The 17797-nt window shown below is 42.1% G+C and overlaps 1 protein-coding gene across 15 annotated transcripts in view; it reads left to right on the forward strand.

Annotated features, from left to right (window-relative positions):
• Positions 1-872: 872 nt before the first annotated feature.
• The window catches only part of LOC113966536 (rap1 GTPase-activating protein 1-like), a 45941-nt gene continuing 29016 nt past the window's right edge, over positions 873-17797 (forward strand). For 2 of the 15 annotated variants that reach the window (XM_027681394.1, XM_027681399.1), the window contains exons 1-6: positions 991-1118; positions 8318-8411; positions 8860-8895; positions 14232-14279; positions 15395-15433; positions 15547-15738. In XM_027681394.1, the coding sequence (XP_027537195.1) occupies positions 8878-8895; positions 14232-14279; positions 15395-15433; positions 15547-15738 (297 nt within the window). In that variant the 5' untranslated portion in view covers positions 991-1118; positions 8318-8411; positions 8860-8877. Of the gene's footprint in view, positions 971-990; positions 1119-3786; positions 4268-8317; positions 8412-8859; positions 8896-14231; positions 14280-15394; positions 15434-15546; positions 15739-17797 lie in introns of those variants that run through there. The other 13 variants (XR_003533864.1, XM_027681388.1, XM_027681390.1 and 10 more) reach the window with 11 other exon arrangements.

Here is a 17797-nt window from a genome sequence, read left to right on the forward strand (position 1 = left end):
TTTTTTCAAAAGATGGGAAAAGTTAAATAGGGCAGAAAAGCCATGATGACCTTCTGTTTGAGCACCACAGTATATTGGGTTTTTTGTTTGTTTTTCTGTCTCTGTGGTGCCTCTGCCACATCTGTGGTCATGGGAAGATTTAACAGAAGAAATTACTGTGACGTTTGAGTTGACCTAGTAGGAAGGTCCCCCAGCAGACCTATGGGACCAGTATGAGGCTGAGTTACTCCAGTGCAAAACAGAGCAGCTAATTTGGCCTGGGAATTGAAACTAATTTTGCTGTGAGGCAGATCTAAAGCACTCACCCAGTTGTAGGTAGTAGCCCTCTACAAAGGCAAAATGCTTTAAAAGCCTTGGCCTAAGTCTGCCAGAACTCATTTTACCTTTGCCTAAGGCTGGTACCACGCAGGAATTCTTTAATAATCTACAAAAATTGTGACTGAACAATCATGCCAACCCACAGGTCAGTCTCATGACTCATGATTACCAAAAGCATTTGCAGAAAGTACCATGTCATCCTGTCACCTCAGATTATCCTCTTTTAGTGCCTTTGCTATGATACTAAATCAGTACTACATAAGCAGGTTTCAGATTTTTCCAGTCCTCTACTTTCCCTTCCTACTCTGATCTATACACATGAATCCTGATGACCCAGTTCACTGTCACCAAATAACTGCCATTGTACTTGAGAGGACTAGAAAAAATGTACTTTTCTGTGGAAAAAAAAAAAACCTCTCTCATTTTTATAGGTGATCCCTGCAGGTCTGGGATTAGAAGTGCAGGGAGCAGGATGTTGATGTACAGAGCTGTCTGTGCTCCACCTCTGGAGCTGCCAGTCTGTCCCCTTCTGCTAGGGCCAATCTTCCCTGCTTAAGAGCACAGCTGCTCGGCAGGCTGACTGTTCAATCGGCAATGATCTCTAGTTTCAAGTACGACAGCACCGACCTGCTCAGTCTCCATTCAGCCGCAGGTGGGGGCAGCGGAAGAGAAAGGGAGGGAGGGAGGGAGAGGGAGGACACTGCAACCTACGTGAATAATTGATAGTGCAAGGAAAGGAGAGCAGCTGGGTTCCCTGTCTCCATCTGCTCACCAGCTGGGGATGAGAGATCCTTGCTCAGGTAGGGGATGAACAGCTTAGCTGCTTTTATTCTCGTCTTGCCTGCAATGCCAATTAAAATATTTTACATCTAGAAGGAATGGGAGCAAAGATAGCTGGGGGAGGGTTGATCCAGATCTTCTCTGTTGCTTGCGTGGCGTTGTGTAATGGATGGACTTTGGGGTAGTTTCAGCCTCAGCAGGGAAAGTGTTTTTGTGCTTTTATAAGACATTATGTTGTACTGCATTGTGTAGAGAAGCAGTTGGAGAGAGAGAAAGGGACAGTGAAACTGGGGAGAGCAGATGTCTGTGTAGGAAATGAAACAAACTGAAGGGAGGAAGGGGCATGAAAGAGGGTCTGTCCAGACTCAAAGGAAACCCACACTGATTCTGTCAATCTTGGACATAAAATGATGGGTCCAAGTGCGCAGCGGGAGGTGCTGTCTGTGCACAGCCAGTACTATATATAGAATCTGTGTGCATACATCTGTGGAAACAGTTGATGTGAAAACGAGTATGTTTCCATCTGTGGATGCATCTATGAGTTTGTGTAATATTGTAGTAAAACATTAAAAAAATACAGTTTTTACCCTGAAGAGTTGACCCTTGAAGGATATGCTGCTGTGTTTATCTGGTACTGCGCAGCTTCTATGGAGCTTCTGATGTTTTCACAATGACAATTAATAAAATTGCAGGAATCAGTTTCTGTGTTACAGCTAGTACAGACTTTTCCTATGAGAGCAAGATAAAATGCTAATGCAGGTAAACAAATGAAAAACTTCTGCTAATAAAAACTAGAAAAATACATAGCAAAAGGTATAAACACCAATTACTGTAATACATGTATTAAGGTAGCTACATGGATATCTGAAAGAACAGAAAATTGTATGCCAGTCCCTAAAACACACAATAACTATAATATGCATAATGACCTATGCAACTATAGACAAATATATGGATTACAATCTGAGACGGTAAGTACACGGAATTAGTCATATCAGAATGCAACTATCAATAGGAGCTGAATCTACTTAGTACAACTCAACGCTTATATTTGGTAATATTGTTGCATCAGCAGGGTAAATAGTAACAATCATTAGCTTGATTATAAGTTGAGGAACAGAAAGGGGTCCTGGGATTTGCTTACATGTGATTTATTCATATGATTATTGCTAAAGGAGGCTAATTAGAACAGTAGTTAAGGTATTTAATAATTGTTTGCTGGTTTGCTTGTGTATCTTGAGGGCTTTGTACACAACTGGAGTTGCGCAGAAGGTTAGGTAAAGCTGTGAGACAGTTAAGTGAAAACTGAGCCCAGTGTGGCTTTGAATGTGAACAAAGTTGGCTCTTGTCTGTAGTGGCAAGCTGCCAAAGAACAAGGATGGCAGAAAGACCTGGGCCTCACTGTATGCTTTCACGATGTCCAGGCTTGCTAGTGCTGCTGATAATGACCCTGAGATGGGGGAGGGCAGTAGTTACTGCTGGCAGCCCTCTCTAGCAGCAAAAAATAATGTCTCTTCCTCCTTCCTAGATGCAGCAGAAATGGCAAGCTTGGCTCTTTGCCTTGGCCCAGTCACATCTCTGCTCAGACATTCAGGTGAATGAGTAAGAACTGCTTGTGCTGCTGTATTCGGTGCTCTGGGTCCATTTGGGAGGCATTTGGGTTGGAGCAAGGACATAGGCTGTATGAATTAGCCAATACTCCAGCATCACATCTTCCGGGGAAAAAAAAAGAAATAGACAAGAGGAAATGGAATCACTTGAACTCCATGCAACTTACTAAAAATAGCAAGTAGTCACTCTCTTTGTCTATTCAAAGTTGTCACCTGCCTTGATTCCTTACTCCTTGCAGTCTCTTTTCTCACTCACAGACCCTTGAAGCCCCCATAATCATTTCTATCCAGGTCTTTTATGAGTAGAATTTATAGGAAGCATTAAGATGAAAATGCTGCACTCATCCTTAAACCTTTGATGTAACTGCTTGCCTTCTATTTTTCTTTTTACTCCTCCCCCACCCTCATCTATATCAACTATCTCATATTTCTGTCTGATTTTTCTGCATTCTATTTGTACTCTTCTTTTGCATCTTTTCCTAGTTCTCTGGCTCCTCTGCAAATTCTCTCTTATTCTGTGTTTCCTTATGTCCCCTCCATGAGTCAGAACAAAACCAGTGTGAGATTGACACCTGGTGTAAGGTTGTTGCTGCTGCTTTTATAGGTCTTGATGTAAAGAGGATCATTACATCATCCTGTGGAATGAAATTGAGAATCAAAATTAAAAAAAATTGTCCAGAATAGCTCTGTATTCTCATTTAAACACAGGTATGGGCATATTCTTGCAATGGAAGGGCATCTTCTCACGCTCAATTTTTATTAGGAATGACGATCTGAGTGAATGCAAATACATATGGTTAAGGGGTTTTTGATTCCTCAAAATTTGAGCTTCCTAGGTTTATATATTAGATCGCTGAGCTATTTCATAAGCCATGTAGAGCCAAATCTCTGTAGTACTTGATGTATGCCAGCTCCAAATGCCAAGGGCTAGTGGATTTAGTATCTTCTTACCCTTCCCTTGAAGGGAATGGACATATACGGAGCCTTGATGCTCACTTTCCCCACTGGATACTGAGAGCCTGGAGAAGTGATCTTGTTCTATAGCAAAGTTGAATAAGGGACCTCTCTGCTCTTCCCGTCTAACGCTGTGCTTGTCTTACCATCACGGACAACCCGGAGAACAGCATCCCCGGCTCGGCTGTCCCAGCAGCTGCTCCTACACTATCCGTGGACTCCCCACAACCGGGGGCTTCTAGGGGGAACTCATTTTCCACAGCGGAGGAGGGGCAGGAGTCACCAACCCATCCCCCTTTATCTCATCTTCCTCCATCCCTCCTCCTCCTCCTCGTCGTCCTTCCCTGAGCCGCTGCCGGCCGGGGCCCAGTGCCAGCCGTGGGGGTCCCTTCGCTGTCTCTCCACTGAATCCCAGCCCAGGAGGAAGAGGAGGGGTGGGGGCGGGAGCCGCGGCTTCGCGGGGGGTCGGGAGGGAGCCTGGGTCCTTCTCCATGGCGAGGCCGGGGGAGAGGAAGCTCCCGAGGAGGGAACCCGGGAGCTGACTCAGCGGAGCAGTGCAGCATGTTTTCCCGGGAGCACGGCTTCCCTGCCGGAGCCTGCGGAGGGTAGGTACCGGGACCGGGAGTGGTGCCGGCGGCCGCGCGGCCTGGGGCCCTGCCTTTCCCGGGCAGCCTGGGGACGGGGCAGGGCAGCGGCTGCCGGCGCTTGGGGCGCAGTGCTGGAGCAGCAGGGAGAGCCCTCGCAGGTTGCCTGGAAGGGCGGAGAGCCGAGGAGCGGAAAGGCGATGGCTGTGTCCCGGCCCAGCAGGTCCGCGTCTGGCTGTGGGCCCGGCGCTCCCTCTTCTCTTCCACCCTCTTTCCCTACCTCCCTCTCGGCCCCGCTCTGACCGGGGGGACGCAGGCGATGAGGTGACATACACCAAGAGGGTGCTCCTCTCCCCAGAGGGAAAGAGGGAGGTTCGGCGGGCTCTTCTGCCGCCCTGGGAATGGGGAAGCTCTGCGGTTGGGACTTCTCAGGATCTGGGAGCACGAGATAAATTTCCCTCTAGAGTTCTCCTTTCTCCTGCCCCGCGGGGCAGTACCTGGCGGGCAGAGAGAGCTGGCTGGGTTCTCCAGGCCCTCCCGATACCCCGCCCATCTCCTTTGTGGCTGCACGAAGTCCTGAGCAGAGGGCATGGGCAGCCCATGAGTGGGAATAGTGGCCTCCACGGGAGGGGCAGGAGCTGGGGGGAGTGTGGCTGGAAGTGAGGTTCCTTACTGGAAGTCGGGGTCTACGAGCAGAAAGTTTATGACCACCTGAGAGCAAACCACATCTCATCCGTAGTGGTTGTTTCCTTTTCTTAGTGCTGTCTCTTCTCTTGAGTTTTATGAATTTGCGTATAAGCAAATTTCAAAGCTGTACAGGTGCTTGGGAGTAGGGCTATTCGTGTCATGGTTTCAGCTGTCTTCACTGTATACCTAACAATCATATTTGGTAGACTAAGTGTGTCTCTATAAGGGAGAAATGAGAGAGAAAGAGCAGAAGCTGTTGCTCATGAGAAGTGGTTGCCCAGAATTTTCCTTGTGAGTATTTCAGGCCTGCTTTTGTTTCACATTACCTTCAGTTCTGAATTGCCTATCCCTTCTAGTGAGAGATTTAAAAAACATATTAGTGTCTCACTATCCTATCAGGCTGTGATGCCAGTTATTTTATTGACTGTCATTCCATAGATAGCTGCAAATCATGCTGTAGTGTTTCTCCTTCTGGAAGGCTTCCAGATTAGAAGAAGTATTTACGGTAGCTATACACCTGCTTCCCTGTGAACTTCCAGGAAACTAGTTACCTGAGGATTTGGGGCACTTGTCTTTTAGAGTGCAACAAATCCCCTTTACCTCTGGAATACTTATGAAAGGATGTTTGAAATTCTGTCAAGTCCAGTTTGTATTTTTCTTAGAGCAAATATTTGCATTGACTTGGTTCTTGAACTGGCTCAGCTATAGCAGATAGCGACGATTTTGAGAGCTGTGTAGAGGGATCCCAGGACTGAAATAACAGGATACTGCAAGACAGGAATATAGGGCATGAGCAGAGTTCTGTGTGTGTGGAGATAGAGGTCTGCAAAGGTGCTTCCTGCACTATTTCAGAATTGAGAGTGGAGTCTTTGGCAGTGGATCAGCAGTACCTACATTTAGTTTGGCTACCCACTTGAAATTAATGCACTGGTTAATGTCACTAGCAAAATCCTAGTTTAGACTTCAGCATTTTCCAGGGCCTTTGCTTCCCCTAGTTGCCATTTCCTAAAAATAAAGCTTCAGCAAGTATACATTTGCAAATAAGTATTTCACTCCCAGATTGCAAAATTGCTTTTCTTTCTCAAAAGGATGATATTCTTCTTTTCTGTGGTCAAAGAGTTTGAGTTCCAATTTGAAAAGAAGTACGTTCTCTTCCTTTAATAAAGCTCAGTGCTTTTCATTCTAGAAGTTAAAAATTCACAAGTAGATTTTCAAGCGGTACTTATAATGGCCCCACGTTTTTGTGGTATTTTATAAAAGATAACATAAAATTCAAGTAATCCTCCTGTATTTCTAAAGTCTGTTGGCACATTCCTAATCTGGGATAATTACAGAATTTTGAACATCTCTAAATGTATGGTAAGACTGGTGATTTTGGTCTCTACTGGACTCATTTTGACAATAGAACTGTACTAGGATTCAACAGTAAAGGAGCAGTTGCTGCACAAAGTTCTCCAGTCAGTCCAAAGTATAGAGATGAATTTATGGTGAGACAACAGGGGCAGTACTGGTCAGAGTGATCTCATGTAGGAGCTGCCAGATTTCCATGATGCAGGTGTGTATTTAACTCTTCACTGGATGATTCAGCATTCAACCCAGTGACATGCCAAAGAAAACACTGTAGCATGCAACAAGGCCCCAGGGCATCCAGTTGCACGAAAAGTTCAACTATTACATTTCTTTCTGAAAATGAGAATTTATCAAATTAAGCTCTTACCTTTTTAGGGCTCACAGAATAAAAACTTCAGGTTTTTAAAAGAAACAATGAAAATCCTTCATGTACTGCCTTGGACATATATTTTGCTTATCCCAAATATGCCTCAAGTAAATGAATAAGATGATGAATAAAGCATATATTAGTATAATATTAATATTAATTTAAAATATATTTGCCATAAAATTATTTCAATATTTATTTGGGATTGTCAAGACTAACTCCTAAATCTTCCCTCCCAGATATTTTATGGCTTTAATCTCTAGATGCATTACACCGATCTCTCTCATCTCTAGTTTCAGATGTGGGATGGAAGCATTGTGTTACTTTGTGTAGATGAGCCTATATGCAAGTTACATGATACCATTGGGCCACTAAAATAAATTGGGAATTGTCAGAGCATTATGCTTCTTGGAGCTTGTGATAGAGTAGCTTCATGATTACAGAAATATGTTGTATCTCCATATAATAGGGAATGCAGCCACTGGTTTCAAAGCAAGAGTCTGCATGACTTACAGATACTGATCTCTTAGAATGGAAGCTGTAGCAGTCATGCATCTAATAGCTAGAGGATAGCAATTCTTGATTGCATTATATGATTATTATATGCATTATTTGATGATTATATGGCCGGTGATGAGTGGTGTCCCTCAGGTCTCTGTCTTGGGACTGGTGCTCTTTCATATCTTTATCAATGGCATAGACAGTGGGATCAAGTGCACCCTCACCACATTTGCAAAAGACACAGAGCTGAGCAGTATGGTTGACACAACAGCAGAAAGGGACCATCCAGAGGGACCTGGACAAGCTCGAGAAGTGGTCCCACAGAACCCTTGTGAAGTTCAGCAAGTTCAAGTGCGAGGTGCTGCACCTGGGTCAGGATAATCCCAGACATGAGTACACAAGAATAGTATGTATGTCTTTTAAACTACAGTGGATTATTTGTGTTGCTTTTTATTTTCCCTTCTATGAAATCAAATAAAGTGCTGCTGCTATTTGTACGCACTACTGCTCCAGCAGGGGCCATAGTAATAATATATTTTCCATAGTAGGCGGGCAGGCAAAAGCCCATCTGATCTCCACGCTGGCTTTACTAGCAGTGGTAACACAGAACTGTGCCTGCATCTCTCCTGCAGGCTGTATCAGTTCTGATCTCACACCATCTCTGTTATGCCCCTGTCTTGGAGACTAATACCCAGGCTGTGGCAACTGGGGCTGTCCTTTAGATGCTGATTTTGGTGATATTTCAGAACTTTCATCTCTTTTAATGCGATTCCAAAATCTGAACACAAAGCTTCTTGTGAGACCTTCTTGTGATTCTTTAGTCTGCTGCAAATCCATGATGGAAGAGGAACTTGGCAAAGAAAGACCATTCAGCACTTACATGACAGTTGTGAAGAAAATATTGTGTGTGAACAGAGACAGAGCAGTCAGGGCCAGAAGATTTTTGCTGTTATATTGAGGATGTTTGCAGGCGGTAAGTAGTAATATCTCAGGGATTCTCACAGGAAATGACAGCTTCCTCATAGGTAAGAAATGGTCTGGGGAGAGGAATAGTAAGCAGAAGGCAAAGGAGACACTGCAGGCAAGCACTGGCATCTTGAATTCTCTAAGTGTTAAAACTTTTTTCTTCTTTTTTTTCTTTTTCCTTCTACCTCTCTCTGTTGCAGGAGCTCTGAGGAGGTAGTGCGGTGCTTCAGTGATGTTATAGAGTCTCCCACTGAAGGCTTTCCATGTGCCCTCACTCCGGCTGTCCCCAACAAGGTAAAAGCAGTCCGTGTTCCTCTGGCTCAGGGTTGGAGTGTGCTTTGAACAAAAGTTACGTGTGCAGAAGGAATGACTGAAATCAAGCTCGTGTGCAAGCATGTCTTACAGCTATAGTTGCCTGCTTCTGGGAGAATCCTAAACTTTTTTATTTAAACTGTTCTTATGCCATACTGTATCAAGTCAGTGTGACCCATTGAAAGAGAGAAATTCCTGATACCTGTCTGACCAGGTTTCAGGCCAAGCTTTTGCTACACAAGGTGAAGACAATTTGGCCAGTTGTTTTGCGTATGCTATCAGTTCTAAGGAAGAGCAATTCCATCATGTCTTTGGTGAACCAGAACATAGAAGGAGCTGTTGGCTCCTTCAATATCTGAGAGACGACAGAAGATAAGGTTAGCTTATTCAAATGTTAAATTATTTTCCCCTCTTGTCTTTTCCTTTTCAGACTGTGGACTTGTTTGAGATGATTGAAAAAATGCAGGTAAGGAGAAGTAATTCTGTCAAGTTTTGGGATCTCTTGATTTTTCATAGCCAAACAAATAAGCAACAGCCATTTTCCTGTCACTTCACTCCCAGTGCCCTTTAATTTGGGCTTGCAGAATGTTTAGGTCTTCTGGGCTCAAGCTCCTATGCCTGCTCTTCAGTGGGATTTCAAAAGCGTTTTTCTGTGTTTGTTTTTTCCAACCAACATGATGGAAGCAGTAGACACAGATTATTATAATTCTGTATGTTCTTTGCAGAAGTGTGATGATTCTGAGAGAAAATCAAAGTTGCATTAAGGTATCTCTGTCATCTTCTTCAGAAAACTGTGTTTCTGCTGGGTAGCAGGTATTAATGACAGGTGATTAATTGGTTGTTGACCTAACTGCATTTAGCAAGGTCAAACAGTTTAATAAATAACTATGGTAGGCCCTGTCTTTAACTTGTGCAAGATAGAAGGACTCTCCTTAATTCTTATATGGAAATAGATGTATTTAGTTGCATATATTATGTTATAAAACTAAAATAGGGCAGAGTTAGGTTTCTCTGCCTTTTAACTGTATCAAATAAAGAAATAGGAATATAATAGTATGTTATATGTGTTAAATATATAACAATGAAATCTTTAAATTTTTCACATTGTGTGTTCTCAGAGCATCCTTGCAAGCTGCCAATATTTTCCCTGAGTGGTGCACCTTCTTTAAAATGCTGTGCTTAACCTTGACCTAGCATAACACACAACGTGGCACATAACTCCTGCCTTTTATTATGTGTAGGAATTAAACTTATCAAAACCAGTTAACTTCTTTTCTGGCATTTGGGTGATCAAATTATGAGTTTGAGGAAAATGCAAGACTTCAGTGGGACCATAAAAGTGAGGAGGTGAAAGGTAGCAGCAAAATGCTGAATATAGATTATGAGGCTGAGGTAGTATTTGGCAGACCAGACAGGAAGAGGGAGGGAGGGAGGGGCTGAAGGTATATCTGTTATATATTCATGTTAGACAGACACAGGCCTTGTAACCACTGTACTGACATTCAAACTATGTTTGGGGTCTGTTCTCAGTGATTTAGAATAACAAACTCTGTAAGTGTGCCTGGCTTATTTAACTCTGTGCTGGAAAGTAAGCTTGAGCATGCAGTGCTGCTTCAGTTCAAGCACGTGTTAAAAGGTATGGCAGTCCTTTCCAAGCCTTTTGAAATATGTTTAGAGAAGAGTCACTAGCAGATGTCCCTTACTGGAAGACCGTTGCTTAAGATTCAGATTCTCAGTGTTTCTCGGCTCCCAGTTTACCATATGAAAAGTCTCTGACTGGATTTGCACTCCTTTAGTTAGATAACAGGAACCTAATAAGAATTTCCAACATATGCAGGCTGCTTAATTTTGCATCTGTGTTGTTTTCTTAGCTACCCATTGTTAAGACAGTATAGTAGTTTGTTTTTTTCTAATTTAGTTTGTTTTGTCATCTGACTTGCACTAGGAGAAGTAATATCTGCTGTGTAAGCATGACAGAAGTTTTTTGAAAGAAGAGAGATGTTTTCCAAAAGAAAAAACTCCCCTGATATTTTGTTTTAATATTTGTTGTGATTTTTCTTTGTATTTTTACTAATTTTTTTTTTTTTTTTTTGTTTCTCCTTCCATTTGACTGTGACAATCCTTTAGATTTGTTGAATCAATCTTGAAAATGAAATGTGGGATTTTCATTAACAGTCAAAGTGAGTAAAAGGCAAAGCAAGAGACTTGAACATTTCTCTTGTAGAATAACAACAGCAAAGCTACAGGATAGAATTGATTTTTGAGTATTTTAACAATTGGTTTGGAGACTAATTATATTACTGACAATTAGCATAGCCATTTTGCATTGTATGTGATGAATTAACAGGTAAAGTTGTGCTCTCTTTTTAAACTGAAACCAATCCCCAAGATCTGGGAGAGAAGTTTGCCTTTTCTTTTCCTTTCTTTTTTTCTTTTCAGTTTTAATTGGACTTGGAAGTAAATGGGCTATTGGCCACTTTATTCCATGCTTCCAGATATAGCGAAGTCACAGTAAACACTTTAAGGACACACAGGAATATGTTGTTCCTAAATTGCTTTGCAGTGCAAGTGGTTGAAAAACATGGAAATTTTATTTCAACCAATAAAACCAGATTTTTCACATCTTCACATGTTTGCATAGCCAGTCCCTCTTCACTTAACTGCTTTTGTTTGCTGCCTCTGTTCTGCATTATTTTTTAGTTTCTACATATTTTTCAGTCTTCTTTTCTCACAACTACCTTCATGTTTTTTCCCTGTATCCCCTTTTGTATCCAAGTTGGCTGTTTTGAACTAGTCCCCTGAAGACACCGCTCTTTCCCATAAAAAATGTGTGTGACTGTAGCATTGTTATGCCACGTTGGACCTGACTCTGGGTCTGGACAGTTTTTTCTCTGCCATTCATTCTCTCATTTTGCTCAGGCCAGGTGTTTCCCCTGTACAAGACCTTGGGAATATCAGATTCCCAGACTGATGCTGTCTTCAGTAGCCTACCCAGGGAAACAGTGAGGGAAAGCCTTTCCTTAAAGGCAGTACTGCAAGCCAAACTGGACCAAATTGGAAGAATATCTCAACCAGTGGCTGAGACTGCTGTAGTTTATGCCTCTCCCTTTCGAGGAATGACAGTGATCATCAACAAATTGGTCTGCCCATGCTCTGACACTTCCAACAACTTATACTGTATATTTCCTCAGTCCTGGTTACCCTTTAAAATAAAGCTTTGGACTGTGCAGCCCACGGCTCCATTAGATCTTTGCCAGTATTTTAAGCTTCACTCTAAAGGAGAGGTTGGTTGCTTTAGACCTATATCTTCTACTCCCAGACTAGCAGGAGCTCCCTTAACAGTGCAGGGTCATGGAATGTGCTGGTGCATTCCTCTGCTCTCTGTAGAGGCTCTGATACAACAGCAGCTCCTTTATCAGGAAGTTTTCCCTCAGGCCTTGCTGCGATATTGGTCTCCTACCAGGACCTCCTTTGAAACTGGAAAGTTTTTGCAGTTATCAGATTTGCCAAAAATGTCAAGGAAGGGGAGACAAATATTAGAAAATTGCGGTTTCCCAATCTCCATTTCCATGTGCAGAAAGCCCATGGTACACAGTAAGTTTGTGCCAGTACTTTCCACAGTTAGTTGCAGAAGGCTGTGGCTGCTTTGTACCTATGTATGCTCTGGTAATTTGTTGTTCATTTTGTCTGCTGTATACCAAAATCACAATTCAAAACAGGTCTTCTGAAGGTTCCCTATGAAAGGTTCCAAGCTGGTATTTGTTTAGAATCCCTTGTTGAGAACACAAATGAAAAAAAATATTTTTTTTGAGGGCAGGGTGGTGGTGGTGGTATAACTCTCTCAAAGCTCAGCTTTTATAGTTTGATCCTGTGTCACCCTGTAGATACTATTCAAATCTTCTTTCTCCTAATACAGTTAAGGAAATCAATTTTGTTTTCAATTTTGTTGTCTGCTGATTGTTCCTTGTGTGCTTTACTATGTTTCTATATTTAGCCAACTAAAATTTGTTGTTACTGCTCCTTTTTGTGATTGAACTCAACTTCAAACTTAGGAAGAAGGACCTCATGCATCTGTTACTAGTTTCCCTTACCCTGGAGTTTAGCCATACTGTTTTACTTCTGGTTTTTCTAAGAGGTTTTAAAGATGTTAAGCATCTTTAGGAGCTCAAAGTGTGGCTCCTCGTCATTTCATTAAAGTTTAGCTTTTTTTATGGCTCATTTTTATATTCTTTTAATAACCTTTCTCATTTTTCCAAAACCTCATTTTTATGTGAAATAGGTATGTTTGGGATTGTTTCCTTTTTTTTTTCTTTTGTTGCTCCTACAAGGAGCATCCTGATTATTAATAATCCTCAATGTAAGGTTGCTGTTTCTTAATGCCAATGTTGTTGCTATACTAGCAGTTTTTGCACCCTATACAGCTGGAGCATTGGCCCAAACCTTTTGTTCTTGAGCCTCCTAAGTTTCCACTGTAGAGCTCCTCTGAGATTTACCTATTTCTACCAGAATCTCGTTTAAAAGCTAGTTCCACTGTAGAATACATACATAGGCATACCTGTTATAAATCAGATCCTGCTTATTTTCAGAACAAAGTCGAGAGCTGCCTATCCTGTCTGGAATCCCTGATTAGCCACTCCATTAAGCAGTCGCTGATGGTGTATAAAAATGTAGTCTCAGCATCATGTTCTGGTATGAGAGTTACAAGATTTATGTGGCAGTAGTTGAATATTCATGTACTGTGTGTAAGAGAAAGCTTCTACTTAAATCCTGGTTTTCAGCTTCCTATCTAACAATGCAAATTTTGGCTCTTATTCTTCTGTCTGTGATAGCCACTTGGACTATGGCAGGTTGACCCCCCTTATCTTTTTGGCTTCTTCTGTTCTGGGCCTATACTCTGTGTTGGGGCTACCCTCAATAAAATTTTCCTATTCTCGTGTGCTTCTGCTGCAGAGGTGTGGTGGAAGTGAGCTCCTTTGCCATGGTGAGAAGGCAGAGGATGGAATAGCCTTAAAGAAAGAGAATCAAGTCTGGATGCCAGCTCCTGATTCAGGAAGAAACAGGCATTCAGTAGCCTTTTGCCTTGCAATTCCAACCCACCTTGTGGTAATGGTGCCTGGGAAAGCAGATGTACATGGTTTCACTGTGTGGCTCCTTTTTGCCTTCAAGAGTCTCTTGCACTAGTCAAATGTTTGGATGGAGAGCAGCTCCGATTTTCTGCCTTACCTCCAAGAGATGGATTTGTTCCCATATGTGGATGGAAGCAAGGCACATGAACTGCTTGATAAGAAAAGGGCTTCTTGTTTACCTCTAATGCTCAAAACAAGTGTTTTTTACTTCCCTGAACCTTGCTCTGAGGCTCTCTATGCTTTGCCTGACAGTATCTTCAAGGGAGAAGGAAGAGTAGAACAGGAAAGAATGGTTGGAAATACTGTTCTTTTGTGTTCTGTCTTTATCTTTTCCACTTTTTTATATTGCTTCAAATAGGAAGTAAAGTAGCTAGAAGAGATAAGAGAAGCACATAGGATAATCAGTTTGGGAGATTGCTTTTGATATCTCCCAACTTTCTGCTTTTTAAGAGATGTAAGTTTGGGGGTAGCCTTTCAGTTGTAATGTCAAACTAGGGGACTGGCCAAGTTCTAGCTTTCCTGCTCTTTTTTATTCAAACTTCCAAACTTGCATAAAATAGAAGATTATGTAGAGAGACAAAATATGCATATTGAGTATATGGAGAAGGACACAGAGGGTAAGTGAAACAGACATGCTAAAATATAGGATTCACTGTCTATGACTTTATGTTTCCAGGGGAGTCGTCTGGATGAACAAAGATGTTCCCTTCCAGCTCCTCTCAAGGTCAGGCCAAGTCGTTGTTGCCTCTTAATTTGCTGAGAATGGCAGATAATTACTGACCTGGCTTGTAGTGTATTTTCATCTTAGAATGAACAGGGAGTCTACAAACATCCCAAGAACACATATACGCTTGCCTTTTTTCTTTTCTTTTTTTTTCCTCATTGCTGCACAACAGGGTGAAACTGTGTAGCTGAAATAGAATTAACACTTCCCTTTTTCTAATTTAATGGTTCCAATAAGTGTTTATTATTATTGGCAGTCTTAATTTTGCCTAAGTAATTTCTTAAATTTAGTCAATATAAGAGCTATAATAATATCCATGAAACCAGATTGCATTTATTTCAGTAGTCTGCTTGAGGACACATAGAGATACTCTAGAAAGCTGGTCCATTTTGCTCAATATTAGGACAATAAGGACAGATTCCCCTCTTTAAATCCTCAACTCTTCCTCTCCATTTCTTCAGTCTCAGCTCAGGCCCAGAAAACTTAAAATCAAACTTGACCTTGATTTTAATCTTGGAATAACCTTTAAAAAAGCCACATAGAGAATTGATACAGCTCAGTTCTGACAGAGATAGTCAGTGATCTTCGTGGTGATGGAGGGGGCATCCAGTTGGCATGAAGTGGCTCAGATACCGCTCCTGTTCCCTCAGTCATGCCTCAGCACTTGTGGGTGTATGCCACAGATCTAGCCGTGGAGATGACACAACCTCAGTCTCACTGTAAATAACAGTACTGTTTCTACTATTCCTGCTGTCATCTCTGTCTGCAGAAGAACAGCAGCTGTCTAACACTGTGTGGAAGGAAAAGAGGGATGCTGACTCCTCTAACCACATCGAATTTGCCTATAGTTTGGCTACCTCCACATTTTGCATACCTATATTCTGTGGTTTCAAGGAGGAGGGTGGGTAAAATCTGACTCCTAAATTTATTGTTCTCAAAGTTCTGTATTACAATGCTGAGACCTTGGAAATGGAGTCTAACCTTTAATCCTGAAATGAAGCTCTAAAGATGACCTAGGGAAGAATGGAAGCTGAGAGCACAGCTTGCACCATCATGAGCGCATAACACTTTAAAAAATGTCACATGCTTTTGCTAATGGTCTCTTCTGATTTCAGACAGAAGAGGAGTATATTCCTTATCCCAGCATCCATGAGGTGAGTTAGTACTACTCTCCACTGTTTTTCCTTGGACTTTATTGGTTTTTCAGCTTGTTGGCCTTCCAGCTTGTTGGTGTGTCAGTTTTGATGCTCTCTGTCCTTCTGAATAGGTATTACAAAAAGGGTGGCCATATCCTCTCATTATCTTACCCCAGTTTGGGGGCTACTGGATTGAAGGGACCAGCCACAACCTGTCCAGCTTGAGTCCAACTCTGTCTGATGTACCCTTTCCCTGGAGTGGTAAAGCGAAACTGGAAAGTGACCCTACAGCCAAGCTGTACCGCAAACATTTTCTGGGAAAGGTAAGGGTGACCTTCAGAGCCTTCTTTTCAGCCTCAAGACTGAAATGTTTCTCGAGCTTTTTCTGATGGACGTAGAGATGACTGCAGAGCTGCTCCATTTCAGTTCCTTATGATACCTTGAACTAGTGTAAATAAAGTACATGCTGTGGTATGGCCTGTAGTGTGTTAAGTTGGTTCTATCCCCTTGCGAAATGTGGAAATGTGCATCATCCTGTGCATTAATAGAAGAGAAAGATTTGCACAGGAAATTACTATATTTGGTTAAGAAGCTATTTTGAGGCTCCTGTACAGATACCAACCTTGGGATGACAAGGGGAAAACAGTGTGATAAAATTGGAAATGGAGATGGTATTATTTTCGAGGCGACTTCACCACTGACACTGCAAGCCTCTCAGTAGGAAGAAAAATGGTCTGTTTTCCTCAGTGTATGGTCATCACAGAATGTGTATGATGAAACTGGAATGTGTGTTTTATAGTTGTTGATTTAAGTGAGTGTAGTTGTTTGATTTTTTAGGCCTTCCTGGTAACCAGGTTGGAACTAGGAAGTGGCCATGTTCCCAGTATTCCCTACGATTTTTTTACGTAAGCTAGAGTATAAATAAGATGAGAGAGAAGCCGCTTCCTCTCTTCCCTTCCGGCGAGGTTTGGAGACAGCAGACTCCCACGGCTGGTCTCGCTCCTGTGGGGGAGCTGAGGCCTGGCCAGGCCTACACGGCCTGTTGTTTCTGCCTATCCGGGGTCCGGTAGTGTGGCAGTGGTGTTGAGTGTGATTGTGCTATCTCAAGGAAAGTATTAAGGTTTTTCTTTGGCTAGTTTTTTTATTGAGTGTGTATACCTGTTTTTTTGGGATTTTTTGTTTTGTCCCTTTTACCTTTCCCTTTTCTGTTTTCGGGTGTTGGGGTTTTTTTTTTCTTATGTGTATATAGTTTTTGTAATTGTATATAAATGTAATATAAGTGTAAATATATTTATATATTGCTTTAGCTCTCTCTTATTTCAGTTCTCTTGGGTTTTTTCTTTTCCCTTGGTTCTGGTGGGGGGGAGCTCTTGTGGTGGGGTTTGGGGACTTGGCAGGGAGCCAGCTCCAAACCACCACAGTGAGTTTGGTGCTAAATGTTCTTTGACTTAAAAAATTCCAATTTGACACATAGGGAAACAGAGCTTGGCCTCATAAAGTGTATGTTTGCTGGCTAGCCGTTAAGGTCCATCTGGGTTGGCCTACTTAGTGAGTTGGTTGATTACCAGACTGGATCTAAGGATGATATTAGCCATCAAGAACAAGTGAGAACAACCCATGATCTCTTCTGAGGTTCAGTTCATAGCATAAAGAGATAAGAAAGCCTGACAGGTGTACTCATGCTGCTTACTCAGTGATCTCCCTCAATGACTGCTCAGTAAGTTCAACAACAGGAATAGGTAGAGCTTTGAGCACATCCCCAGCACTAGTTGTGCTTGTGTAGTATGCAACTCTGAAAACATATTAATATAATTTATAAGTACTTAGGAAAAAAAAGAAAGCCTTCCTGGAGACTTCCTTTCAAGACTGGCAGATTTGCTGTGCAATCTGTTAATGGACATTTATGCTGCAACCTTCTGGAAGCTTTCAGTATGCCAAGTGTAATTATTTTTATGTCATGTTGAATTTGGGGTTGTGCTTGAAGGCTCCCAGAGACAGATAGCATGAGAGGCAAATTGGGATATGATTTTTTCGATCTGATTGTAGGATTCACTGCTGACCTGATACCACAAAACAGTTGAGGTTGGAAGGGTCCTCTGGAGCTCATCTTGTCCATACTCCTGGTCAAGCAGGGCCATATCATCATTGTTCTTTCCAAGTGAGATCCAGGATTTCCTGTATCATCAGACTTTGCATTTGCAGAGTGCCCAACCATCAGTGCCTCAGTACTACAGAAAATCTTCTCTCTCCTATATTATTCCTATTCTAGTGTCCAGTGTTTTATTCTTTGCCTTAATTGATATGAATGTGTGTCTGTATTCAATTAAACATGCACGTTTTTGAGCAAGCCAATGTCAGAAAAGAACAGGGTGAACAGGACTC

This window comes from Neopelma chrysocephalum, unplaced genomic scaffold, assembly GCF_003984885.1.
Source record: "Neopelma chrysocephalum unplaced genomic scaffold, ASM398488v2 Primary Assembly neopelma1_60, whole genome shotgun sequence".
NCBI lineage: Eukaryota > Metazoa > Chordata > Aves > Passeriformes > Pipridae > Neopelma > Neopelma chrysocephalum.